At 51.3% G+C, this 26,374-nt stretch overlaps 10 protein-coding genes across 10 annotated transcripts; 7 read left to right on the top strand and 3 right to left on the bottom strand.

Annotated features, from left to right (window-relative positions):
• Positions 1-2,814: 2,814 nt before the first annotated feature.
• PG985_005624 (uncharacterized protein) lies at positions 2,815-3,672 on the bottom strand (the record flags this gene model as incomplete). Its single annotated transcript, XM_066825393.1, has 1 exon — positions 2,815-3,672. One exon carries the CDS (start codon positions 3,670-3,672, stop codon positions 2,815-2,817), a length of 858 nt encoding a protein of 285 aa, XP_066688553.1.
• Positions 3,673-3,702: 30 nt separating this feature from the next.
• On the bottom strand, positions 3,703-4,941 carry PG985_005623 (uracil phosphoribosyltransferase; the record flags this gene model as incomplete). Its single annotated transcript, XM_066825392.1, has 2 exons — positions 3,703-4,858; positions 4,931-4,941. The coding sequence occupies 2 exons, from the start codon at positions 4,939-4,941 to the stop codon at positions 3,703-3,705; spliced, it is 1,167 nt and encodes a 388-aa protein (XP_066688552.1).
• Positions 4,942-5,820: 879 nt separating this feature from the next.
• PG985_005622 (uncharacterized protein) lies at positions 5,821-6,243 on the top strand (the record flags this gene model as incomplete). Its single annotated transcript, XM_066825391.1, has 1 exon — positions 5,821-6,243. The coding sequence occupies one exon, from the start codon at positions 5,821-5,823 to the stop codon at positions 6,241-6,243; it is 423 nt and encodes a 140-aa protein (XP_066688551.1).
• A 5,389-nt stretch (positions 6,244-11,632) lies between these two features.
• PG985_005621 (uncharacterized protein) lies at positions 11,633-12,614 on the top strand (the record flags this gene model as incomplete). Its single annotated transcript, XM_066825390.1, has 2 exons — positions 11,633-12,057; positions 12,119-12,614. The coding sequence occupies 2 exons, from the start codon at positions 11,633-11,635 to the stop codon at positions 12,612-12,614; spliced, it is 921 nt and encodes a 306-aa protein (XP_066688550.1).
• Positions 12,615-14,396: 1,782 nt separating this feature from the next.
• Positions 14,397-14,813, top strand: PG985_005620 (uncharacterized protein; the record flags this gene model as incomplete). Its single annotated transcript, XM_066825389.1, has 1 exon — positions 14,397-14,813. One exon carries the CDS (start codon positions 14,397-14,399, stop codon positions 14,811-14,813), a length of 417 nt encoding a protein of 138 aa, XP_066688549.1.
• A 344-nt stretch (positions 14,814-15,157) lies between these two features.
• PG985_005619 (uncharacterized protein) lies at positions 15,158-15,950 on the bottom strand. The gene is made up of 3 exons (XM_066825388.1): positions 15,771-15,950; positions 15,577-15,724; positions 15,158-15,532 (listed from the first exon to the last, which is right to left on the bottom strand). Exons 1-2 carry the CDS (start codon positions 15,815-15,817, stop codon positions 15,646-15,648), a joined length of 126 nt encoding a protein of 41 aa, XP_066688548.1. The 5' UTR covers positions 15,818-15,950; the 3' UTR covers positions 15,158-15,532; positions 15,577-15,645.
• Positions 15,951-19,169: 3,219 nt separating this feature from the next.
• PG985_005618 (uncharacterized protein) lies at positions 19,170-20,351 on the top strand (the record flags this gene model as incomplete). The annotated part of the gene is made up of 1 exon (XM_066825387.1): positions 19,170-20,351. One exon carries the CDS (start codon positions 19,170-19,172, stop codon positions 20,349-20,351), a length of 1,182 nt encoding a protein of 393 aa, XP_066688547.1.
• Positions 20,352-20,671: 320 nt separating this feature from the next.
• On the top strand, positions 20,672-20,967 carry PG985_005617 (uncharacterized protein; the record flags this gene model as incomplete). The annotated part of the gene is made up of 2 exons (XM_066825386.1): positions 20,672-20,710; positions 20,761-20,967. 2 exons carry the CDS (start codon positions 20,672-20,674, stop codon positions 20,965-20,967), a joined length of 246 nt encoding a protein of 81 aa, XP_066688546.1.
• A 2,573-nt stretch (positions 20,968-23,540) lies between these two features.
• Positions 23,541-24,080, top strand: PG985_005616 (uncharacterized protein; the record flags this gene model as incomplete). Its single annotated transcript, XM_066825385.1, has 1 exon — positions 23,541-24,080. One exon carries the CDS (start codon positions 23,541-23,543, stop codon positions 24,078-24,080), a length of 540 nt encoding a protein of 179 aa, XP_066688545.1.
• A 947-nt stretch (positions 24,081-25,027) lies between these two features.
• PG985_005615 (uncharacterized protein) lies at positions 25,028-25,426 on the top strand (the record flags this gene model as incomplete). The annotated part of the gene is made up of 1 exon (XM_066825384.1): positions 25,028-25,426. One exon carries the CDS (start codon positions 25,028-25,030, stop codon positions 25,424-25,426), a length of 399 nt encoding a protein of 132 aa, XP_066688544.1.
• Between the last annotated feature and the right edge of the window lie 948 nt (positions 25,427-26,374).

The following is a 26,374-nucleotide window of genomic DNA, read 5'->3' as shown; positions in this document are numbered from 1 at the left end:
GTGCGGATCAGAATGGTAGTTTGGCCTCCCAGTATCACTTTTCTGCATACTACTCGGTGGGAATTGGTGAGACCTGAAAGGGCCTCCTGTGGTGACCCAGCAAATGCGCCACGGCCAACAATGGAATACAACAGTATCTGGAGCGGCGCCATCAGCAACTCTACATCCTGGGGTCTACATCTGCCCTACCGCAGCTTAACCAATCTAGACTCTGTACGTCAGAAAGGCACGTCAGAAAGGCAGATCAGAAAGAGTACACACATGACGCCCATGATCCAAATGCAGAGCTTGCTGAGATACTCTAGAACGGCTACGAAGTAGCACTTCCTACTTACGAAACATCCTACTTTGCAAGTTGAGCTGCGTGCAAGTCACAGTAAGTCGCACCATACTGCACCGGTCTCTTTTGACGACCGTACCTTGAGGTACGAAGACAATAGGACCGGAGGTAGCTTCAGGTAGCATGGTCAGAAACAGGCGCAGATAACTGCGTTGTCGCCTTATGATACGGGTAGGTACGAACCAGAAGAGCTGCATTGAGGATTTGGGGTACAATGAGCGCATGCTACTATTTGAATACCTGGGACAACAAGATGCGTTTCGGCTGCCTGTCGTGAACGGGACGGAACTAGCCCAAAGCAAAGAGCTACAGTAGCATCTCGGCAGCTGCTAGCTAAAGGACTACATACGCATTGGGAGCGGTGGAATGTGAGTCGTCGGCGAAGTCCAGACCTAGGATCAGGACTCCTGCCAGCCGTGCCAGCCAAAACCTACCACGAAGAAGACGGCAAGAGTTACGGGTCGTATGGGTCGTATGGGCCGTATGGCGTGGCAAGCGGACACCGAGGACATCTCACATGTCCACAACGTAGATACTTACTCTCGAGGAGGCCGTAGTAAGTAAAGAATTTGACGAGTGTGAACCACCAGGCACGACCGTGAAAGCGGCCTTCTAGCGCCGCCAGCACTGGATCCAGGTCCGTTTTCAGACGTCCGCTGGCAATCAACATGTCAATGGGTGTCGGTAGGCGGTACAAGCGCTGCGAGAGCCGTTTCTTCAGTACATACGGTTATACGGCAGGTTGGGTGGTACGTATGTACCGGACCATGACCACGCCGGCGTGGAATTAGACGCAACATGGCTGGACTGTCTGCCAAGAAGCCGTTCCTAATCGAGAATTCAGTAGCTTCGCAAAATGAGCAACCCCTAAATGGCAGGTTTGGGTACTGTACTGTACTGCGCTGGTCACTTCTGACCTGGCATACCGGAGTAGCTTTCGGTAGCATCATCAGGAAACGAGGCAAAACGAGTGTGCTTTACCCAGTGGTACGGGGAAGTACGAAGCAGAACAGCAGCACGGGGGATTCGGCGTACAGTGACACCGTGCTACTCCGGGACTGCGTACGAGTACGGCCAGATGCATTTCGGCTACCCTCGAACGCTGGGTATGTCGTAAGGACTGAACTAGCCCAAGCAGGAGAAAAAGACCTTTGTCAAGACCCGTACGACTGTCGGCTCCCGTTCAGCTCATGCTAGGTCGCTTCTAGCTGCCACGGTAGACACAGGCTTCCACGCGAAAGGCGCTGCGGCAACTGCGGAAAGGCTGGTCATAATGCGCGCACCTGTAAAATAAATGTAGAAAGCATTGAAGAATTAGATTTCGGTTAGTTTACATTGATTTACGGCGTTGCAGTTGCGCAATTGATTAATTCGTAGCGAATGTGCCGAGAGGTGCGCGCTTCAATTGTGACCTACGTTATAGGCGGGCACTCGCCAGCTGGCAGACACCGAAGGAGCTGCGGTCATGCTTTCAATTGTGGTCCATCCGCACTTCACCTTCACAGAATCATCACATTTATCTCAACATCACCATGGCACCGAACCTTGCCGAATCACAGCACAACCAGATACGTGAGATGATTGAAGGTGGGCTCAAGACCAATATGGTCGTCAAATCTGCCCGATGCTGTCCCCGAGCTGTCCAAAAGATCCGATCGAAGCTGCGATACTTTGGCACCACCAAAACACCAAGTGCCCCCAAGAGGGTCCAGCAAGTTGCCCGACCCATTTTGAATAGCTAGACCTTCGTCATCGCGCACACCAAAAGACAGAAAGACAAGGTGCGCAAGAGCGACTGTCGCTACAGAACAAGACACATGACCTCGGGCGGTATTGTGACATCTTCAGTGCGCTTGCGTACTGGAACCTGACGCACGAGCAGATGGAAACGGCGATGCACGTCCCACGCGGGCAGCGCATGCCGGACATGAATAGAATTGTCCGTCCCCATCTCCCAGATATTGTTCCGTCGAGTTATCTAACTCCGTTGCTGATAGCAGCAGTGTCGTCAATCAGTCGCCTGCTATGCGAGACCGAGCCACGACCGAGTGATACGATCGAGCGGCCAAGTCGAAGCGATCAATTTCGAGGCCCCGCCCGGCGCCCGTGACGATGCGAATGCCGTTATCAATATGGATAGCGATGCAGATGTCGAGTACGAGACCAACCCTGGGTATATTGCTGCAGTTCCCACTGGCAAGGCGGACACTTCAACTCTGTCTGTCTACGACATCATTCCCGACGAGGTCCGTTGGTTGGGCACCTGCACTCGTCGCAGCGGTCGGCATAGTATTCGTCCTGGAGCTGGGTTTGGTGCGGGCGGCCTGCCGGGTCATTATCTGTTAGGAAAGACAGCCCTTCGCCTGGCCAAGTCCGTCCAAGGATTGGGCGTATGATGGCTTAGAGCCGAGGGAACAACCCCGAGGCTCAAGTGGATGGGTGGATTATTAATAAAGCTTCCTAGAGTCTAACATCTACGGTAGGTATGTGGTATTGAACAAGCGGTTGCCCGTGTCAGTGGTACCTCTGCCGGTGAACTTGTTCTCGGACAAGCGAAGTGCAATGAGATCAACGTCGCCACGACAGATAATCGCCTCGCGTACAACATTGCCCTCTGAAATTACCTCCGATTGAACCACCCCTGCGACTATTGCAACGCCAATGTCGGTCTTTAACTTATGAACATGCTGCACGAACTCGGCTACCGTCTTCCCACTATTCACCACCGAATCAACCAGCACCACCGTTTGCTTTTCCCGGAGAGGGTGCTGCTTAATGTCGTCCGGGCGAGACCCGTGGAGAAACATCGCACGAGGGAAAACGTCGTTCACACCGAATGTCATCGGTTCTCCGCCGCGCATCAATGCAACAATCAAAGTTTGCTGCTCATTCTTGAGGCGAAAGCCGCTTGCTTGATGGCCTTGCACATGGAGGGTAGGATATTCCTCAATGCCCATGACCTCTGCGAGATACTCAGTGGCGAGGTACCGTCCGACCTGACGATGCGCTTCTCTTAAAGCAGGACCGGCGACCGTAGCGTCCCGCATTGGAGTCATGAGTAGCTTGGCTGCGTGCTTGGACGTCGCGTGGAGTATGCGGAGGAGTCCGGGCTGACGCTGACGAACGACTTCCCCCATGAAGTTGAGCCCGGAGACTTGGATTATCGGGAGCTTGGTAGGATCAAGGCGCGGCTTGACACCGGCGGGCAGCAAATCTTGGCACGCTCTCAGGCCATCACCCTCAATCGCCTTCATCAACGCGATTTCCATGGTACTGCTCCTGCCTCGTTCTTCCCCAACAACGATGACAGCATGATTTGCTTCTTTGAGCATAGGGAGATCCATAGGACTGTCTCCGAAAGCTCACACACACGCCTGGTGCTTGTTTCGCAAGCGCGTGACGGCAGCGGCCTTGAAGGCAGGTGTCATAATATAGCCATTTTCGACGCGACCATTGCCGATCACCTTGACGAACTCCGATAAGCCCTCTCTGTCCAGGACTTTTTCCCAGACAAGTCGTAGCCCACAAGTTAGTACCACTGCGCCTACGTGCTGGTGCTGCGCCACGGTTTGCAGCAATGATACAAACTCCGGGTACACGGTCACCTCGTCTGCAACGTCCTTGCAGAGTCTGTCGAACTCGCCCACGCCACTAACTTCCTCGTACAAGAGTGCCGCTTGGAGAAAGGCGTTGGACGAATAGCCCAGGGGACCACTGAACAAACTTTTCAAAACATGTACTTGTCCCTCTGCAAGCGATGGCTGGCGGCCGGGAAGCTTTCGCCAGAACAAGTCGCCAGTGTCCACGGCAGCTAAGGTTTTATCCGCGTCCAAGACCAGAATGGTCTCCACTTGACCTTGGTTAAGTACAGCTTGGTCTATCTCTTGCTCGACCCCTGATCGGTGTTCTGTCTCTGTACGCTGACAAAGATTTCGAAACAGCACCTTGATTCCATCCAGTGGAGATGGTGATGCGGGAATGAGGCCGTACACAATGCCATGTTCGTGGCAAAGGTGTCGCAAACTCTGCTTCTCTGCCTCTTGCCACTTCGCAAGCTGGTCAGCCGGTACAGGCTTGCGTGGCCGTTTTCCATCATCGGCACGGCGTTGAGCAACGATGTTGGCTGTCACATCCATATAAAAGATGTGTGTGTAAGTACTTGCATCCCCCTGCGTCCAGATCCGCTCTCCTATCATGTTCCCATCCTCCAACCACAGCATGGAATGACCTGCAACGACACCGGTATGGCCGCTAGTGGCACATTTCTTGCCAATCTCCCGAATGGCAAGCTCCCGCCAGTGAGCTTTGTCTTGCGCGTTGGCTTCCTTGAATGTGTCGAAGCCACCAGGTACGACGGAAGCGATCGCCTCGGATCCATCGAAGAATTCATAAGGCTCTTGCTGCAGCTCCTGCTTCAACTGGTTTAGGAGGTACGTCTTCCCTGAGCCCGAAATGCCATAGACGCCGATGACTATGGGTTTCTTCGTCTGCTTGAGAGTGGGCTCTTCAACCTTGACGCTAGTAGCAAATGGGTCAGTTTGGTCTGCATAACGCGTGAATGACGCTTAAGCTTTGTGGCTTGAAAGATACGCAGATGTCATTTTGACAGGATTGAGTAGTGATAGGGAAATTTGCGTTTTGGCTATATGCGAAGAATCTGTGGAAGGCGTTAGGTATCTTTGGAAAGCAATGATTTCTGGTAAAGGTTGTAACATTGAACACCCAATATATCTCCAGAGGGGTCCCTCCAGGCGGAGCAAATCGTATCCTAAGCGTTAAGGCGGATATGCCGCGTGTTTCTCACCGGCCTCAGACGCATGATGTGGGAGGCGGACCACCAGGCTGACCGGTCCATAACCACGGGAAACTGCTCGGTGAAGGGCTTGTGGCTGGCTGGCTGAACGAACCCGATGCACGAGAAAAGCGAATATCTACTGCATTCTTGATCTCATTGGACTGCCCTGGGTGTTCTGGCTGCAGCCTGCATTGCTGTTAGGTAGAACATTATCACCATGGCCGTCCCGGTTCGCTTTGACGCTATTTGGATACGTTGGGGCGGTGTCGCCCAAGGCCCATGATCTCGATCGCGACAAGCCGACTATACTATTGACATGCAACCGGTACGGATAATGCGTTGCATGCCAACGTAGAGAAGCGTGCTCCTCTGGTACGGAACAGCACTTGCGATGCTGTAGCAGCGAATATCTCAACCACGTATTTTTCCAACTGAAGGAGGTGCACGGACGCAGCAGGCTTGGCTTGACACGTTGGCCCAACCTTCGATGATTTATATTGAACCAAGCACACTGCCTGATCAACAATGCCAGCCGTTTGCACTTTCAAGACTTCCCATGACTGTCAATTATTCCTTTCTATATTCTCTGTCTGTTTTGTTTGCACGAGGAAAAAGTGTCCTTTTACAAAGAGTTGTGGCGTCCGTCTGGCCGACAATGAATCCATCTTTGCACCGATGGCATAGAATGTTGGGCCTAGTTCGACACTCGCCTTCTTGGTACCGGGATCGGCTTCGTGAAGAATTATACGAACGTCGAGCTGCACATACATCCTGGCGAAAGCTCAGTGAGACGGCAGATGTGCTCTTCTGCATCAGTCGGGCTCACTACGATGGCTTTCCTGTCCGAAATGCGCCTCTTCCTTCAGTCGCCACTTGCTACGGTCGGTTCTTGTACACGTATATGCTGGCAAAATACACATCGCGGTGGATGTTCTACCGAGCAGTGGCTATCTCATGTGGTGCCACGCAGCACGATTGCGTACGCGAGGTTGTGAACCCTAGCAAGGACAAAAAGCTCAACGAAGTTGCCTTACGTCATCAGCTTGACCCGATCAAATTCAAGCGAGTCGCTCGCCAATTGCGACGTGTATGGCCACTCCTGCCATAAGAAGAGTCTTGCTCGCTCGCTGTACGGGGTCCAGAATAGCAGAGTAGCTTTCGGTGGCAGGCACTGATCCAGTTTTAGAGCCTGTGTTGGCAAGATGAATTTGCTGGTGGTTGCTTGTCCCTGCGTTGTCTGTGGCCTACCAATCACTCTGCGTCGACTCATTGTGTCCTAGTGCTACATCGCACCTCCAGGTGCTGGCCAACCGTTTCCCCGGGGGTCTGAGACCTGGCGTAGCGCTAACAGGTCAGCGTTCTTGGGGAAATAGGGGAGAGGAATTGAGGACCGGAACGCATGCAAACTCGACCAACTCGTCGCAAATCGGCCAGCCATCGCCTGTGCGAAGGAAAAGCGATTAACAAGGATCGCGTCAATCGTATACGGTCATATATCGTAGGGTTGCGTCTTTGATGCCCTGCTCGTAATGTTTCGTGCGCGGTCGCCGCGGCTGGACGAACTTAGGGCACTGCGGGACAAGCTCTGTACAATACATAGGTCAATAACCGCAAGTCATAAAACTAGAAATAGGCCGCTTTTGCGCTACATGTGCGGGCGCTCCTGTACATATTCACATCCTTGGAGGCCGATTCTGGCCAGCAGATGTCTCACTCCTGACGTCTTCATTGATTTTCCCCAGAGCCAAGCAGCTTGTGCTATCCCACGAGGACGGAATAAGAACGCCAGAACAACTTGAGTAGTAATACGGCTGCTGGTTTCTTCCATTACTGCCTTGATCTATCCCTCTGTTAGGCAATCAAACCAACATTCTGGTGTGATTGGTTCCGGCATCTTGGTTCGCAGGGTTGGGTAGAACGTCAGCGTATTAAAAGCGTAAGCTTCGGTCAAGACTGTATTTCTAACCTCTTTCCCAAGTTCACTTCACTTCTTCTCTCTAGACCCAATGTGCTTCTTTCACCAAACCCGTTGGGCTTGTGGCTATTGGCGATGGGGCCGCTTTTCCGGACAATGTCCAAAGGAATACCGGACTGGAGAAACCTGCGGCTTAAAGCTTGTATCGACGACCGAACACAAACACGATAAATGTGCATTATGCAAGTCAATAGACAAAAAGCAACGTCGAATCGATAAGATGGTTTACGATGTCAAACGGTGGGAGCGCATAGGCCACCGCACAGCGACTATTGAGAAGACAAAACAAGAACTTTCCCAGGTTCAAAAAGCGATTTCGCACTTGAGATCACAGCACTTCGACCTCTCCAGGATCACAACAGCCGCTAATAGGTATTGAATCAAGGGAGCCGATTGCGACTCAGCGCCTCATAAGCTAGCGCTGAGGCGACGGCCGCCAATGCCAACCAACCCCACAACAGATTCCCAGAGTCCAAACTGCCTCGACCCACACCTTCTCCAAAGCATCCCTGATTACGCCTGCGCAACCCGGATAGAGATGCAGTACGAGCGTCCACTTACGAAGCATGGGAATTGCGCTGCCGAGCGCGCAAAGCGGCTCAAATGATTTCAGGAGTCGATTATGAGCTGGCACGGCCGCCGGCAATGCCCTACGCTGGGTATACTTTACGCCGATTATAAAACCCGGACGCAGGGTTTTGTCCGGTTCAAGGCAACCAGACTCATCGCCCTCGTTCTACACCCCCGAAATCGCCATTCAGAAAGCAAGTAGATGCGACCCATGGCAGACTACGTCATGGCCGACAGCTGTTACGAATACGATGCTAGCGAGGAAGAGGTGTGCGTCACTCCAAGGCCTCTGTCAGAGTCACGCGTTCCGCACCATCATGAAGCTCGACACGTTGTCGACGCCACCGAGGAAATCAGCGCAATATTAATGCAAAAGCTCGAGGGCTTTCAAGAAGACTTGCGGGTATACCAGCGGGAGAAGAGCCGTAGCCGTGATGAGTTACAAAACATGAAGAACGAGATGATGCAGGAGCTGTACATGGCCAAGGAACAGATGCTGGAAGAGCTCGCGTCCGCAACGATGGCAAGGATGGAGGGGGTGGAGGCGTGCCTGCCACCGCCGCCATCGGAACGTCGACCCCGACCGCCATCTCCACGTCAGCCAGGGTCTCACGCAATACCGGGAGCCACACCGATTACCTTCTTGAGTGGATAGATGAGTCCCGAGACTGGGTTGCTCGAGCGGATATCAGCAAGGAATTAGTGAGCAAGTTCGACGCTGACTACCACGGTATCGACTAGGGCGTAAAGATTCTGGCAACCCGTGGGAAAGGGGCGAAGCAACAGTATAAGCTGGAGTGGGAGAAGCCCCCCGCCAAAGTCACTCGTTGGGTGCCTAAGAAACTTCTCAACAAGCGGTTACTTCAGGAATATGAGGAGGCACAGGCTGCGACGGCTAAGGAGTTTCCCCCCAGGGCGTAATTCGTGATATGACATTGACATTGTTTCCATTCTAGACACAAATTATGCTCGTTTTCCATCCCACTGTTCTGTGACATGTGACATGTGTTCACCATGCCCTGGCGCTTCAACCCTTTCCGCCCCCCACATGATGGCGGACGGGACTACGTTCTCCCTGGCCGTGGGATAGTGAAAGGAAAGGATTTGACTGCTGTTATCCTGATAACTAGAGCAATAATGCATTGCACTATCCAAGCCGTCGTACCATACGGGAGGTTGTCCAGTGCCCTGCACCGTTGACAAGACACCAGCGGTGTGTTGCAATGTCATGCATTGCAGTAAACCATCCGCCATCGGCTCCGGCCCCACCCAGTCTCTGTCTGGAGCCGACTCGTCACTGGTAAAAGGCCCACCACGTTGGGCAGGGAGGAGTGGCCGTGCATCTTCAATCGCAGTGGGGAGCCCCCACGATTTATAGTACCGTGGCCACGGTCCGACAGTTCGTTGGGGTTTTCTTTCCGGGGTCGGGATGCGAATTGCTGCGTCCTTTTCATGTTCCTGTCGTTGCCCAGCTATCCCTCTTGGTGTCAATAATCAAGCCATTACGAACGATCGTTGTACGTACCACCACGTGTTTCTTTCTCTAGCCTCCGGCGAAGATCTTGTATTTCCAAGTCCTTTTGTGCCAGGCTTCCTTCGAGCTCTTGTATCCGTTCTTCCGCTTTCTCACCTTGCTTCGTAAGTTCTTCCACGTGCCCACGCAAAGTTTTTACTTCGTTGTCTTTCATCTCACGGTAGATGCACTCTAATCGAGCACCGGCGCATGAACCGCACGGCGTACCGGCATCGCACTAACTATTTTTCAGTAATTCATACGATTTTTTTTCAGTCTTAGTTTACCTTTGTCTTTTTCAAACGGCATCTCTCGCACGCCAATTGGTTCAATCGCCGTTTCTTCTTTGGCGGCTCCACTTGCGTGGTCTCTTCGCGTTCAACTTTCGGCAATATCTGTCTTAGGCGCATGATTTGCTGCCAACTCCATATGCTGTGGGTGTGGTTGTTGTTGTTGTTGATTGCTGGCAGTCTCGTGCAAGCCGAGTGGAGAAGTTGCAACTGGCTCCAGGGACATTGTATTCAGCTGCGGGGTTCACGTATGACAGACACAACAATCTCATGATCAGGCTAGAATCGACGGCATATGTGCAACAGACACTAGGCCTGCTGCAGGATGAGGTCTCCTGCAGCCACAAAGCCTCAAACACCCAAGATAGCAATGGACCATTACGGAATCAGGGGTCAGTACACTGCGCTCTACGTACTTTTGGTACTCTCGGGGGTAAAAGACGCGTCTTGTCTAACGTTAGCCTCGCCAGAATCTTTCCCGACCCGGTTCCACGTCATCACCCTTTAACTTTGTCCACGTACCGTAACAGTGCAAAACTCATAAATTTTGGACCAGCGAACTGAAAACACGAATACGCTGTGCAACAACCCATTTAGCGCTTAGGATTTCATCATTATGTAGTAGAGAATGAAACCTTTTGAGGCAGTCAACACCTAAACGTATATCTCCATCATTATTACCACTTATAAGATGAGGCTGGAGAAGTTCCCTTCCTTCTCATGATCTCATATAGCCAATAAGCTCGAGAGTACCCGAGGAAAGCCAGCACAAGGATGTGGATTACAGCGAATTCAGAGTGAGCCGGTGACCCAGCCCTTGAGAAAGGCCGGCCAGGCATCATCTACCCGTTGAGATTGGCGTAAACCCGATCGTGACATTACATTGACTAGAGGAAGGACACCGGTTATTACCCATCAGATCGTCACTGTAATTGGATGGCTCATCCCCTGTCAACGGGACTTAGAGGCACGGCACCCACTGACCGATAGCATAGTCCATTGAAGCTACCATATGGTGGAAGCCGCGAGCGGAGACTAAGAGAGAACGAGGGCATGTATAGGCTGGTAGACACTCGTGCAATGCTCGAGGAAGATCCTTCTCTATCCAGAGAAGTCTTCTTGTGTATAGAGATCATAGACGATAGAGTATCATGCCCAGCCTGGGCCCGTATAATCATCAGTGGCACCGGAAGACAGGGGATACTACATTGTCCCCCTCGAGAGTCGGGAAAATGCTCGCCAAACTGAGGGCCCTTGATGCATGTCATATAGTCCAGATGAGGATGAACCAGCGTTTCTGCGATTGACTCCGTACCGGTGTGGTTTCACCCATCCATCTCAAAGGCTAGAATGGTGAGTTTTGTCGTGGGAATGCCGTCAAGGAGGACATGATAAGAACAACGACATCGAACTGGACGTCATTAATTGGCAATCCATCGAGACAGGCGCCCAGAAGAAGCGTATGACGAGTTCTTGTTAAGGGACTGCCATCGAAAACAATGCCATTGTCAGGACCTCCTCAGCACTATTGACGAGAAACTATCATGATGAGGTCTCGTCAAGAGGAGCACTATGAAAAGGAACGTCATCGGAGAGGTCTTCTTCCTAGGGATGCCTCCAGGAGGAAAACCACCGCATAAAACGTCATTAACGTGTCCTCCTGACTCGGTATATCCAGCATTCCATCTTCGGCAGCTGAAGTGACGCTTGCTATAGCAGGTCCATGGGGTCGCATTTGCTCTGGGTGTTTCCCGCGGATGAGATACCCTTTTTCCTCACTTTACCATGGCTGTTCTGTATAATCTTTAAAGAACGAGCGTATGAGAGGGGGTTGGTGAGTTTAATGCTTTAATTTAGGGTTTTGGAGTTGCCTTGTGTGGTATGACAGACTACCTTTCTCAACCTCATTTTTACGTCCCATGGGTGTAATCCTTGCAACGTAAAGGAACTTCTATTACTGGTTATCCAAGTAATGACAACGAAATAATATTCGCATTGAGATTCAAGAGTTAGGCAAGTAGGGTATATAAAGGTTTAAAACTACTCGACTTTGGAAAGTCACTGTTGCAAATGAGCCACAAGTTCGTTAGGCTACAATCTACCCTGGTTAGCAATTCATCCTACTATACTTCAACCTCAATTAAGCACCATGGCAGATGTACTCGGTATTATAGGTGATGCACTTGGCATCTATTCATTCTTTGCCGACTTGTTCCACCAGGATTCAAGCGGACCAGTCATACGTGTCGCAGCTGCACTAAATGATTGGAATGGCCTCCAGGATGCCGATGGTGACGTTATGGTGGAGGCGTACGACGCGAACCATGGATACCTCGGTTGGGGAGAGGCACACGTCCGCAGTGGCGATTGGGTTGACATGACCTTATATGGTAACGCCCTGCCACATAGGCAAGCCCCTTATATCCGTCTTCTTGGTTTTAACGACGCGATCTGTGTGCCCTATGTCACCGTCACCTGGGAGGATGGCTCTAAATACGGATGGGTGGGCGATTGGGGAGAACAATGCGGCCTCTGGTGGTATGAAAGCGGCGTGTACGTCGACTCGAGCAATCAGTAAGTTGCGTAATCAATTTCTGGGCTTTGAAACAACAGGGTATAAGCTGATGTCCTCCAGCACACCAAGCTGCACTTGGCTTGATCAGGACCATAGCAACGGCATTCCGCAATCAGCTATCGAGATCCATATCCCTGAATTCACTTCTGACGATACTTCAAAAGATCCAGATTCATTCTGCGGCACAGCGTTCCATTCTTGGAGAGACTGGAGGGACCACGATCCAGCCACGTTGTCAAATCAGATCTTCAAACGCAAACATGCGAGTCCAAAGCGCGCCCAGAAACCACGGGCAACCCTCGATCCTCGACTCGTGGTCAGCCGATTGGAACATCACAGGGCCTCAAAGCTTTGTCAGAGCCCAACATCGTACGGTCCGGATTTTGTATCGATGACCGAGAAGATGCACTGCAACATGGAGACACGGGAAGTTCTTCCGCTGTGTGACGGAGTTATGGAGACCGACTGCTTCGACGTTGACGGAAAACGAACAATTCTCCGTGGGCAAATCGACACGGACCCCAATCGTTACTCTCAAGTAATTGAATGGGCCTAGTCAGGAGTAAGTTCAGTCTCGTCGGTACCTACCACCGGACTTCAATAAGAGCTGTTGGGCGTGGGCCTCCCATGTCGCCTAGTCTTCATTCATTCATTCATTCATTCATTGCTTCTTTTTTTCCGATGACCAGCTGACACAACTACTCACCTAACCAGAGGTTTATCTGGGAAACCTGGCTACTACAGATCATGGCTGGAGCCCGAGACCCCAGCTGGTTCAGAGACTTCACCTGGCCATCATGCCGTTTCTGCCTAGCAAAGGAACAAGGAGAAGAATCGTTAAGCTGCCGCTAGGTGCCGCACGAAAGGCAAGAAGGAACTTGAGACTTTGAAAGCCAGCGGGGTTTAATTAGGCATTGAAAATAGAAGATTGAAAGCTGAAAAGGGGAAATTGATGGAAGAGAAGCTGTCACTCATGTAAGATATACTCAGCCATGATCGAGGCGACGACCCCAATATCCAGAGGTTCATTCTGTCGAGAGCGAACGAAGTCGCTGATACTGTGAATGCCGACCACCTGGATTAGTGGTAATTCATAGGCATTCTTGTGCAGGTGCAGATGTGATGTATGGAACTTCTAGCAACGACATGACACACAATATATTATGCATACAAGAAACGGACCAAGGATTGCCCTGTGTTCTGGACCGTTGGTGAGGTCCCGAACCTTCCAAGTGATCGAAATAGGATAAAATACAGTATTGCAATGGGAAACTACGGTCGTGCGGACTAGAATGGTAGCTTGGCCTCCTAGTAGTTATCCTTTCTGCATACTACTCGTTGGAATTGGAGAGACCTGAAAGTGCCTCGTGTGAGCCAGCAAGAGCACCACGGCCGACCAACGGAACACACCAATATCGACGCTGCTGTCCGCTGGCTTTGCTCATTTGGGCCGGCGGCGTCATCAGCAGCTCTACGTCCTGAGGCCTACATCTGCCCTACCGCAGCTCAACCAGTCTTTGAGCCGGCTGCGAAAAAGCGCTTCCTAATCGAGAGCCTCTAGCATCGCAAAATGGCAAAGCCACACCGTCGAGTACTGCACCGGCCTCTTTTGGACGAATATACCTTGGGGTACGAACCCAATTGGACCGGATGTAGCTTCAGGTAGCATGGTCAGGAAGTGATGCAAATGACTGAGTTGTCGACTTATGATACTAGTAAGTACGGACCAGAAGAGCAGTATCGAAGAGTTGGGGTACTGTACAATGGGCACATGCTGTATGAGTACCCGAGAGAACAATCAGATGCGTTTCGGCTGCCTGCCGTGAACGGGACGAACTAGTCCAAAGTAAAGAGCCCTAGAAGCGTTTCGGCAGCTACTAGGACGATATACACATTGGGAGCTGGAATGCGTGTCGTCGGCGAAGTCCAGGCATAGAATCAGGACTCGTGCCAGCCAGAACGGACGGCGGAAGAAGACAGCAAGTGTCACCAGTTGTATGGGTCGTATGAGCAGTATGGCAGTAGCTATGGCGTCGCAAGCGGGCAGCAAGAACGTCTCACGTCCACAATGTACATAACGTACTCTCAAGGAAGCCGTAGTAGGACTCGATCTACTGTAGTCGGAGACCCAGTTCAAGGAAGGATATAGCGTTTCGCTGATCAGATGGTCCTAGTCCAGCTCGATACCACAAGACGCCTTGCAAATCAAAGACCGTGACCTCCGATCAGACCCCTCCGTGCCTCCCGTCAAAGCAGTCGCGAAACAACGACCTACATGTCGCCTGATACTGGTCTACGGATGTCTGTTGATGCAGTTCAGAATTTTTCGATAAAAGAAATGGCCTTTGGTACTCCGAGTGGCACACGCTCAACCACGCCGGGTCAGATGCAATGTGACGAGTGGTATGAGCCAACTGTGGAATCTAGCCGCCAGCAGCATGCTGCTAGTGATGTAGCGACTCGTCGAGACGGCAGACCTCAAGTCATCGCCGTTGGCGGTGCTACAAGCTGCCGCACCTGGCATGTTGTCGGGCAACGTGGGGTAAGCTATGCGCAAGTAAGAGTCCGCCCTCTGAGCAGCTTTTACCACGAGGTTAGCAGCGCCGAGACGGCTCAGTACCAAAGCGAGCTTGACGATATCAACGACTTGATCGAGATTTTGGGCCGGGATTTCGAAATCCAGGAAAGCGAGCACGGGCTTCAACACAATAGAAGACACCGGCGGTCTGCCCGAATCGCGGCTAGGGGCTACTGAAGCTAATGCGAATTGACGGAATGGTATCCAACCAGAGGCCTTCAGGGAATCGGTAGAAGGGACAACCTACGGGCTACCAGATATCAAGAGACCACACCACAGTACTGGTCAGAGATAGGGGTATAGAGATGGAGGAAATCGGTTGGTGTATTATGCAAATACTGCGGCAACATATAAAAGTCTAAGCGAGTTGGGAGTGGCGAGTGGAACATCGTACTTTTCCGTGCCCAGAGCATAGTGGCGTGCTTGTAGAAGGAGAGCTGGATTGCATGCATAGTAAGAGAGGGAAGTGGATTCACTAGCTGTTAAAGGCAGTGACTGATCATGTTGGACACTGTCACACATCGATGGAGAAGAGCGCAAAGAGCACAATGAATTAGAAAACTAAACTGAATTATGGAGCAACTGCTAAAAACGCGTCTCGTCAACGCTGGCCTGAGCGCTGCCCACAATCTTCCGGCTGGCTCTGGCTGTTTCGTCGAAAAGGAAATACCTCCTATGGCGTCCATATCCCACTCCTCGTACCAATGAACCCCCTTTTACTTGATCCCGATGGTGCGTAGTTGGCTTTGGAAGCGTCACTTCCATCCCAATATTCCACATGCGGCAAATGCGACGAGGGTGTCGAAGGGGCAGATCACGCCACTCAGTCCGGCATGTTGGACATGCAGCCGAGTACATACGGTTCAGTGCCACGCATCGACAGCAAAATGTGTGTCCTTTCCCATGTTAGCTACGTTCGACATGGGAAAATACAGCATACCACACGGCAGCCTGTCCGGAGCCTTCATCCACTGCCACCATATCTCACACGTCCCGAGCCGGAATGTCTTCAAGGGTCTTTGAGGCCCACAAAGTCCTTGATGGGAGATCTGCGGACACCGATATACTTGACAGCTTGCGCAAAGGACCTATCGCTGATCAGCGTGGTTTAACGTGGGGATCCTCAAGACGTACACATCGGCAACGCTCAATAACATAGCAGACCTCGGCAGTTTGCTCATGGCTTGAAATAACGGCGCGGCAACGACGACAATTGAGTACGTTGACTGTGAGGTCGATTAAAGCCGTCGCCCCGTTGATCATCGGGATTCGAGCTCTGAGCCTCTCCGTATGTCGGTAACGATCCCAAACGTAAAAAAGACCTTCCGTGGGAGCCGTCTGCTGAGTGTCGGGCTTCTCTTTAATTAGACAGTGGTCGTTCCCTACAATCAAGGGGGGAGGATAAGAGGACGCCTACGGTACCACCAAGGAGGAAGAGTGAGGGGCTACGAAAGAAGATAAAAGAACGGAAACAAAGTATTTAAGGTATGGGGAGAGACTACAGAGCGCTTATAGTCTCTATGATACAGTACGTACGACCGTGTGCATTGTACAATATATGTTGTAAGCACAGTGAAGCAGCATCAAGAGAGCAAGTGACTTGTCATGTGAGTGTGCTGGTGCCTGTATGATCTCAACCCTCCACGGGTTTGCTGCTGTTCGCCAATATAGAATGGCGGCGTCATCAACACCTCTACCCATTCTGGGGTCTATATCTAGTCTATTGTAACATATGGATTTTGTCGTCCTGTACGCCATAAACGCACGTTCATACAGCCCGGTGTCCGTAATCCGAATGCAGTTGGGAACAAGATGCATGTGAGTCGGCTACAAAAAAGCGCTTCCTCCTCGAGGAATCGCTAGCTTCGCAACATGGCCTACTAGCAGCTGATACCTCTGAAGAACCGGCACCTGTGTAGTGTTATCGTCCGTCGCGGTTCTGCTGCTATGAATGACGGATCAGCAACTCTCCCCATCCTGAGGTCTATATCTACCCTACTGTAGCTTATGCATCTTGCAATCCTGTATCTATGCAAAGAGCAAGAAGCTGAACGATTGATGACACTGGGCTTTCATTTTGGCCGTACACACAGTCGGCTTCAGTATATATGTCTAGGAAAGTAGTGGTTGTAGTATAGTAGAACTTCACAAGGCTTCCGTCACTCCGCCTCTCCTTCCTATCAGCCTTCGCATTGAAACTGAGCTTTTTGTTACTTACCCAAAACATCTTTGCAAACGAAATTTGCATGTATAGACAGCATATCCAGAAGGACAGCCACGGCAATGTCAGCTCACTGCTACACATTCCTTGATTCGGAAGCGGAAGACGACGACATAGGTAAGTCGATGGCTAAGCAAAAGATGGCTTTTCATTAGCTAATTGATTTAGGGACCAACAGTCATTGCTCTAGTGATGTGCCAGACAGCCCAGGTAGCCTCAAGGATTTTATCGATGACTCAGCCTCAAACGAGAGCAGCTTCGCTATATCAGAGCAGCACAGCCCCTCGACTGGTGACGAGGGTGAGTCCAGCACGTCGAGATCACCCCCAGAGGAGCGATCGTCCTCCGATGTTGGACATCTCTACAGGCTACTTCCAAACCTACATAAAGCACTTGTCCTGCTTCAGAAGTCGATGGGGGTCGTGGAAAAGCTAGTACTACAGCAGACAGCGTCGCCGAGTTTGGCGGAGGATAAGAGCAGGTAAAGCATACGCAATGCATTGCAGATCTGGATATTCCCTTCACCAGACATATCCTGCGTTTCCGTTACTTCTAGGAGAGCGAGATACCGTAGATTTATCAATGGAACCGCTTAGAAAATTCATCGTAGAAGAGCTTTGAGAAGTGGTCACACATCCGTTGTCTTATGGTCACTCTCAGATGTTCATATTTTGGTCTCGGTGTAGCCAACGAGTTTCAACTCCTGCCAATGTATACCCCCCTGTGGGCCAGTAACCTGCTCACTTCCTATCCCGAAACCATTACCCCGACGTTTGGGTCCTCCAACATCCTAGCCATCCCATCACAAGTTATACGCACCCATTTTCGATTCATGGCATTATACTCGCTGAAAGTTTGCATCTTCTCGTCCCAAACAAGCGGCACGGGGAACCCATAGCCGCCCGGCCGCACAACCAACGACAGGAAAGGCAGACCTGCCAACACATAGGGCGAAAGGTCCTCACTGCTCCATGATTCTTGCCCAAGGACATCGTCCCACAATGCACCTCGTCGCTTCCAACAGAAGTGTTGGGCCACTGGCGTAATCCTGGAGACGACCTCGACGAGGCGCCAGGTAGAGCCAGCCGGACGGCCTCTTGCACGCTTGCATGGCCTTGATTCATCTGCTTGCCTTGCCTTCCGTTTCCGGCAAGGGGTACCCGAAATTTCCGCCTGAGCTAATTGGGAGACGTCCTCCATCGACATCGATATAGCAGGATCTGGGTGGGACCATCCGTAGTTCTCTAGCGGAAGCGATGCTGCTGGGGGGGTTGAATCCTCCAGGTCGTCCTGCACGAGAACCGAACCATTCACCTGGCCGACTCCGCCTAAGGATTGGCTGCGTGATCGTTCAGAGCTGAGGGAACGAGTTTGTGCTGCATCGTCATTTGTCGTTCCATCATGCCCAAGCCCAACCTCCAAGAGCTCATCCCAAGCCCTCCACCACTTGTCGTCATATTCTGCAGGATTTTGTTCCAAGAAGCACAGCATGTCGTCCAATATAGGGTTCTCAAAATTTCTTCCATCGAAGCATTCAGATGATAATGGTGTTATAGGGGCAACGGCCTTGCTGGAGAAAAAGTATGCTGCCTGATATTCTGTCCACGGCGGGAGAATAGAAAGGATACCCTCACTGCCTAGCCATTCAAGCTCAAGTGATAGACTATGATAGGAGAAGTCGAAGCACGAGGAATAATAACCTTCCTCTAACTGATGAGCTGGGTCGTTGGTCCGCGGCAAAGTCATGATAGGTAGGCCATGTGCTTCATGAGCAGAGTTGATGGAGATGTTTTCGGCGGTGCACATCGTCTTGGAGGTCTTGTGGTTGAGAAAAGTGAAGAAAGTGAAGAAAGAAAGGAAAGAGGGATTCTATCTGATGAAGGATGTACGGGTTTATGTAGTAACTGGTCGCTGGGCTGGTCGATCATAGAGTGTTGCAGAGGACTGGGGAATTTCACATCTGGCCGTGAAGTCGTTTTCTGTTGGCCGGCTTGGAAGCCTGTCTCTGGTTGCAACCATGATCTTTCTCGTATTGAGGCCTCCCTCGATATCGTGTGCCATTCAATGGATGATGCAGCTACGATGCTACACCATCAGCGCCGGTGTTTTCAGGCCTCCAGGGCTGTTCCATACCAGGCCGCCTGGGCAAGGAATCGCACAGAATATAAATACCCCCATTCATATCCTCTCCCCAACTTTTCTTCTTCCTATTCCTCCCATCTTACCACACCATCCTCTCCATTCCATCTATTTCCGTTCACACATATAACCTGAGGACGTACGTCTACTCCAATTTCTCGGTACCAAATACCATGCCAACCTCCAATGGGACAGTTTCGACTGCTCAGTCCGTCGATGTGGGATATAACAAAATCGATGGACTGTTTTACGGTCCCATCAAGGAGCGTGACCACTTGATCAACGCCATTGCCAATCCCACCTTGATAAATGGTGCCATCATTTTCGACATCACCTGGAAGCCAGTGTGGGTAGATGCACACGATATTATGGGGGAAGGTCTCCCGTACCTCTACGAAGCTTTGCACCTATGTGGTGGCTTCCAGAAGGACACGAGATGGTCACGTCACCTCAAGCTGGGTGAAACAGAGAATGCGGGGATTTTCCCGGTCAGGGTCTTGCAGTCAGAGGTAGTCGAGGTTGATGGATGCACCAAAGATTGCTTTCTGGTATCATTTATGGACTCCAAGGTCGACCTCCAAAATCTGAATGGCCACTGGCTTGGATACGGTCAGAACCTTGCTATGAGCCAACTCGGGAAAGCTTGTTTGTCCTCAGAGGTGGCGGTTCCATTCGTCAATACAGAGACCCAAAAGCCCACCACCACCAATACGCGCCACTCCGCGGGTATCGGGGACAGCAGGCTCGCCTTAGCTGACCATGACCATTCGTATGCAGAACGACCATCTTCAGCACGTGAGCAAAGTTACCGCAGTTCGCCAACCATTCTCTTGGACCAGCCACTCACGATGGGAGTAGAGCAACCAGGCCCTCGTCCACTTATGCAAGAGGGGCCAGATCGGCACAGAGACGACGGAGGCAAGGATCATTCACTCCCTCGCCAGGATAAGGCACCATCCTATGGCGATCAGGAAACACCACCCCTCTCTGACGATAGGCTCGCTGGGAAAGGGGGGACGGAGGCAACCCAGAACCAACGCCATGGAAATGGCAATGACTGCAGCAACGGTATGAAGCTCGAAACTCTTTTTGTTCATCGAGCAGGGGCAAGTTTTGGCTTCTACGAGTACGAGAAGCTCACTGATGCGCACGTGGGCAAAAAAGGCGCGCTGGCAACGGTCAAGGTTCACTGGAGACCTTCGAGTGTCTCGCTACAGGACCTGCCACGAACCGCTCTACCAGAGGTCCGTGGAATCTTTCTCAAGACGTACTCAGAGAAAGAGTGGGATGACCAAATGGAACTTCTCCAAGGCCCAAGCAGGCCGTCGAAAAGGCGAAGATTAGGGGCTAGCTAGATCCCGTTCTGCTGCTGGTTTTAATTCGTTTCATAGGCTCTGCCCTCGCTCTTTTGTCAATCATCAGTCAGAAAGCGGTGCACCCGGGTGTTCAAGACGGCCCATGGTATTCAGAATCCTGCCGACCTGATCTCAGCGTGAGCCCCCCTGCGGCACCGGCCTGGGTTCATAACCTAGCTGGCCAGAGCCCGGTTCAGCCAAGGTATCCAGGATGCCGACAACCTGATATTGGTCTGTTGCTAGGCCCCCCTGCGGCAGCGATCCGGCATAGTTGTATCCATTTTGTTGTTATGGGGTCGAAAGGCGTAGGGAAAACCAGAATGATTGTGTTATATGGGCCAGCGAAAAAGTCCACTGAGGTAAGAGCATACGTGGCTATCTGATGTTATATATTGGCTAATCCTTTCAGTATGAGACAACCCTAGAAGATTCGTACCAAATGTACCGGCACGTTCAAGGAAAGGGGATACGTCTTCGAGTTCACGATACAGGTGGCTACGACCTCCCGGAGCTTCTCATGGCTGGGGTTTTGAACACTCTTTGTGCTTTGGCTATGCGATGGGAGAGACTGTTCCCCAAGACTCCCAAGGTTGATGAAGACAAAAATTCTGCTTAAAGACACGTGATGGTGTTTAAAAAGGAGGCAACGATTTGCAGATTATACTTCCCCGTTCCATATAAGAAAGCCGCCCAGGGAGTAAATGAATACTCATACATTCATTGAATCGAGTTTCAGTCCCTACTCTTAAAAGGAAAATGCACTTGACGATCTAAACTCTTGCGCAGTATTCAACTGTTCCCAATTTGCTTATAGCACTCAAGAGATCATCATCCATCGAAAGTAGCTCCATACATACAAGCATGTTGGTGTCAATGATGTAAGACTAGATAGGCTACATCAAATTGTACCGCTTTCGCCTATCCATGCTGGATAAATACGCCGAATGTTTATACACGTTCACTCAGCATGTATGCACTACGTGCAACATTCTATCTTTTTATTCGTAGCTATCCCTAAGATGCCTGGCAGGAAATCAGCCGGCGATATTCTGGTGGCCACCGCGGCGTTTCGCGTATGGATGGCATGTGAATGGGCGGTGGTTCCTAGCAAAAGCATCGGACAAAAGACTTTGCTCTCATGGAGGTCGGCCAACACAATGGCATACACTCCTGCGTGCATAATTGGACTATTTACATGTTGGAACAAACCTGGGATGTTGACATGGCTGGACTTACGATAAGCTGTGTAGCCTTACTGGACCCATCAAGAGACAGCTCCTAATTCTGGTAGCTTTAAAGACGGCTTCTATTACATGTTGTTAGGTGCGACGCTACGATTCGAGACGGCGACCACGACTGGCTAGATTGACTTCTCCTGGCTGCAGGTCTTGTAACTAATGGTGAAGAGGCATCATTGGAAGTGCAACTGTATTACCATTCCTTCCAAGACAAATACAAGTGGTGATTTATTTTGGTGTTTGTTAACCCCTCGGGAGTTAGCGAGTGACCACTTTTGAATTGCCGGCACCGCCTGTGGGTGGGATGATCTCCCCGTAGACCTAGGCTTCCCCCAGCCCCCCCCCCCCATCATAGGGCTATCTAACCCCCTTACCACCTACTCGAGCACCCTTAGTAGAATCTTCTAAATCCTTAATTGCGAGACCGAAGCTGGGGGCATTTTGCGCAGGTCAGCATGGAGTTTTCTGGAGACTCAATTCGGATTGATGGTTGTATCGTCAGGTTCGGCGGCTTCAATCATTCGACATGTCATTCTGACGCCAACTGTACTCAGGATTCCCTTCCTTCGCGTGAGAGCTCTGTGAAAAGATACTGCATAGTCGGTAGCTCGACCTAGATAAAAGCCATGCCGGAGAGGCCCGGGCGTCTGTGTCATAGCACGTAATCTTGGAGTAACAGTTTCCGGTGTACGTAAGAATATTATACTGCAGACCACACACACTGAGGCAGTACAACCTTTTATATCTTTTGAAACGGACTACAGTAGACCACAAATTTCTGATTCCCGCATAGGTATCATCCATTCAAATCTTCATTTGCAAACTAGAACGGAACTCGTTTATACTGCTATTCACGTCGTGGAGAAATGCCTGCGCATGTTCTCCAGACGTACATGCGTTCGTGATTCGGCACCACTACGTGATCTAGAGGTGTAATTTTCTTATCCTACACCCGATTTCGATCTAGATTTATGGAACCTGTATCGCTCTCGTAACTTCGATAGCGTTCTGGAAGGTCTTCGGTAGCTCACCAAGCTTGAATCTCTTCATACGTAATTCAACATTTTTTGGTAAAGTACGCACTGGGGTTTTTGGTCACCAATCGGTTGTCCCTAGCAGTGACAAAAAACCAAGTACCGATTTCCCTTGACTTTACGCGCCACATCAAGACGTAGTGCGTTGGGATCCTTGCTTGGATTCACATTTCGCAGTTGACCTGGCAGGTTCAGATTCCCATATTATCTTGATGCGTCTGCGCGCAACGATGGTCCCGGTCGCATCTTTAGAGCTAGGTGCATATCTGTTATGACAATTGGAGATCGAGGAAGGTGGTATGGGCTTTTCGACGTTGCTTCCGTATTTCAAGCTTACCACATATTGTTGGTAGTTTTAGTAAATGCAGGATCCACGAGACGGATCATAGACGTTATTGCGTGTAAACGGAAAAGGCCCTCAACCCGCTGTAGCTCCCATTGACAGAACGCATGACTGCACTGGCGTAAATTAGCCGCCAACTTGACGGGTCCATGTGCGTCTCTTGGAGCCCCAGGCAGCAGTTTAGCAAACAACTCAAACATTGAGTAGCATCGATGTACAAAAGAAACTGAGATCGACCTGGCACTGCCCTATCAGAAAGGGGATGCCACTTTGCTTAATTCTGTTGCCTAACAGGAGGGGTTGATATGCCTCGGCTTGGCGTCGGACCACCTTCTCCCCTCTAATGGTATAATCAAGCATACACTGATAACCAGGACAATAACAACACTCTGTCAATATTGTGATCATATATATGGCGCGAAATCAACTCGGCATCCATTAACTCAATTAGTTTGTCGACATACTCAGCCCCTCCTCTCACCAATAGCCGTCTCAACAACTCGCGCAGCCATTGCCATCAACCTCCCCCCCCCCCAAGAACGACGGCAACGACTCCCTCATAAGAAGAAAGAAAATGGCAAACTACGACAACATCTGGAAGAAGCGCTGGTTCATTCCCGTCTGGACGGTCCAGCTCGCCATCGCGCTACTCTACGTCGTCGGCTCTATCCAGATCCTGTCCAGCCTGGCCGAGGCGGCCCGCCAGGGTCACGTCCCCAAGAACGCGGCCGCGCGCCGCGGCTGGGCCGTCTACCTGCTCCTGCTCGGGGTCGGCACCGTGCTCACTGATGCCACCGAGTGCGTGCTGTTTGTGCGGCGCGCGCTGTCGCCGCTGCTCGTGCTCGCGCTCGGCGCCGCCCGCGTCCTATTCGGGCTCGTCTACTTCGCGCGCTCGGCACACGGCGCTGCGGAAGGGGTAGATATGATCGGCGGACTCATCGACACCGTCATCGTCCTCGTGTTCCTGCTCGCGGCCGCGGTCCAGCTCGTCCTGGGGGCCTGCTTCACGTTCAGGTGGCACAGGGGCATGCGGCTCTACGACGCTGGTGCTGCGACATCAGCAGGGTCCAAGAACCCCCAGGACCTTGAAGACTACCCTCACGATCGCTCATAGGCCCTAAGCGCTGCTCGAACAGGCGAAAGACTTGTTAGGTCGTTGTCAGGATTATGCTGCTCCAGGAAAGTGTCCGGATATCTTTATATTCAACGTGATCCAAAAATAGAAGATCTTTGCTATCGCCGGGGAGGGTCAGCGCAGCCGCCGATAGGTGCTGGGACCACTCCGTTTGACATCTGTAATTTGCAGGAACTATATTGCGGCAAGTTTCTCTTGGGAACTGGATGAAATAACGCACAACTGATGTTTTCGTAGTAAAGTATCACGCAGACACAGATGCGAAAGCGGTTTTCACACTAGACTATGCTGCGCTGTACGAATAGGTGGTCATTGAGCGCCACTGGATAATTGATTGGCGTTGATCTATTCACTCAACTGGACTGCACATTCTAGGTCTCTGTATGTTTGTGGATAGTCCTGTTTCATTATGATTCGATGCTCTTTGACCATTGGGGGGGGGGGGGAGTCATTGGAATTAAATATGACCTAGTTGCGACTGCCATCTACTGCTCACGGGGTAGGGAGGAATCATGTGTCCGCTCAAGTTTCATCCTCCTGTTTGTTGCTCTTGGGCCTTAGCTCCCTTTCTGAATTTATTCTTGGACCTTGCCTCGCTCTCGTACTCCTAAGCTAGCCTAGAGGCTTGCGATGCTGTTAATACGGTTGACATGCGTTATGATGTCCCTGCTTTGCAATTGCGAAGATCGTCGCAACTATCAAAATGCTATTTGCGGCACAGTCTGGGCCTTGTTCACGCGCATCCAGGCAGAAGTCCCGCGCAGTCCGAAGTACGAGGTAGCGGTGTCAGGCAGGCACACTCTGCCAGCGGAGCTCAGATCAGGAACCTTCAGTCACTTGGAGCCCCCCTAACTCGACTTAGACTCTCATTTGCCTTCACATTAGTTCTGGAAAAGGCGTGCTGCGCTACGAAGCCTCTGCTTCACATGCCCTTCTGTCGCCACGGAAGACCGCTCTTGGCTTTACCGCACCATCATTGTCGACAGCGGAAAGGTGAAAATGTCACTTTTTCTACGGACACTGGCGCACAACCCCTTTCCCCGGCGGCTGACGCGGCATGTCTAACCCCAAATACCACTGCAAGCTCTTCCACGCGTTATGCGAGCTGGTTACGACTCTGTGCCGCCCTCCGGCTCTGTGTTAACGCGCTCGAGGAGCTGCACCTGGCGGGGTTCGGGCGCCGAGTCTACACCCATATCGGTGCTGCCGACCGCCTCGCCTGCCTAACCGCTATGACGAGTCTCTGGCGGCTGAGCATCGACATTTTCATGCTGCTCCGGCCCTCGGAGCAGATACGGTACATGTCGCTTCCCTTCTGCAACTGAAAAATCACTGGTCGTGATTCCTCTAATGACAGAAGCCCGCGCCGTAGTGCAATTTATGACCCACCCCAGCAAGCTTGGGAGATAGGGTAGTAATGGGAAGTTTCTTAACATTGACCAGGTCATCATTGAGTTCCAGGGCTGTGGAGGCAGCAGGGTCTTCATAATCTAATGACGGCATATGATACTAACACACCCTTGAAGTTTCCGACGTAGATTGGTTTTGGCAACGTATTGTCCAGTAGTATGGAAAATGTAGGAACCTTCGTTCTTGAAGTAATATCATTTCCAAGCGAGATCGCTGTGCATCGTAAAGGGATAGCTAAAGGGCAAGCTCAGAGGCGCTTCAGACAGGATACGCCCGCCATGTCCAAAGGTAGCGGGCAACTGCGAGTCCTGAGCTAGGTGAGGAAAACCAACAGGGCCATTTGCAGCACGGGGCTCCATGGCGTCTTTCACGTAGAAACGAAAGAAACAAAATACGGCAAGGGAATGGCCGAGACCAGGCCAAAGATGTATCACAGGACTGAGACAGTAGAGTGTCGAGCAGGCTTGAAGTAGCCAAGCAAATGGAGCTGCATATCTGTCGATATTGGAGGAAAGGTAAAGTGAGAGAGTAGACGAACCCAAGCCGGGGGGAGGACTGCACATCACAGCATGTTACTGAATGATATTCATTGCCAATAGGCCGGAAACGGTACAGTTGGATGCCACTGTCGGACGGACCAGAGCTTTTGTTCGGGCTTCCAAAACACGAAGTCGACCACAGAGAACAGAAATAATTCGGGAATATTGACGCAGAATACTGCTCCATGGGTCGTCGGGTTCTTTGACGTACCGCCACCCTATGTTTCTTACGATTTTGCCTTCTGATCACAAGCGTATTAAGCCTCTTCTTCCTATTACAGTATCCCGCAGCTGTGTCCCTTGTCAGCGCTAGTCGCTAACTAT

Source organism: Apiospora marii, assembly GCF_038362585.1.
Source record: "Apiospora marii strain CBS 49790 chromosome Unknown utg000003l_segment0_segment0, whole genome shotgun sequence".
NCBI lineage: Eukaryota > Fungi > Ascomycota > Sordariomycetes > Amphisphaeriales > Apiosporaceae > Apiospora > Apiospora marii.
This window is presented reverse-complemented; position numbering and strand designations above follow the sequence as displayed.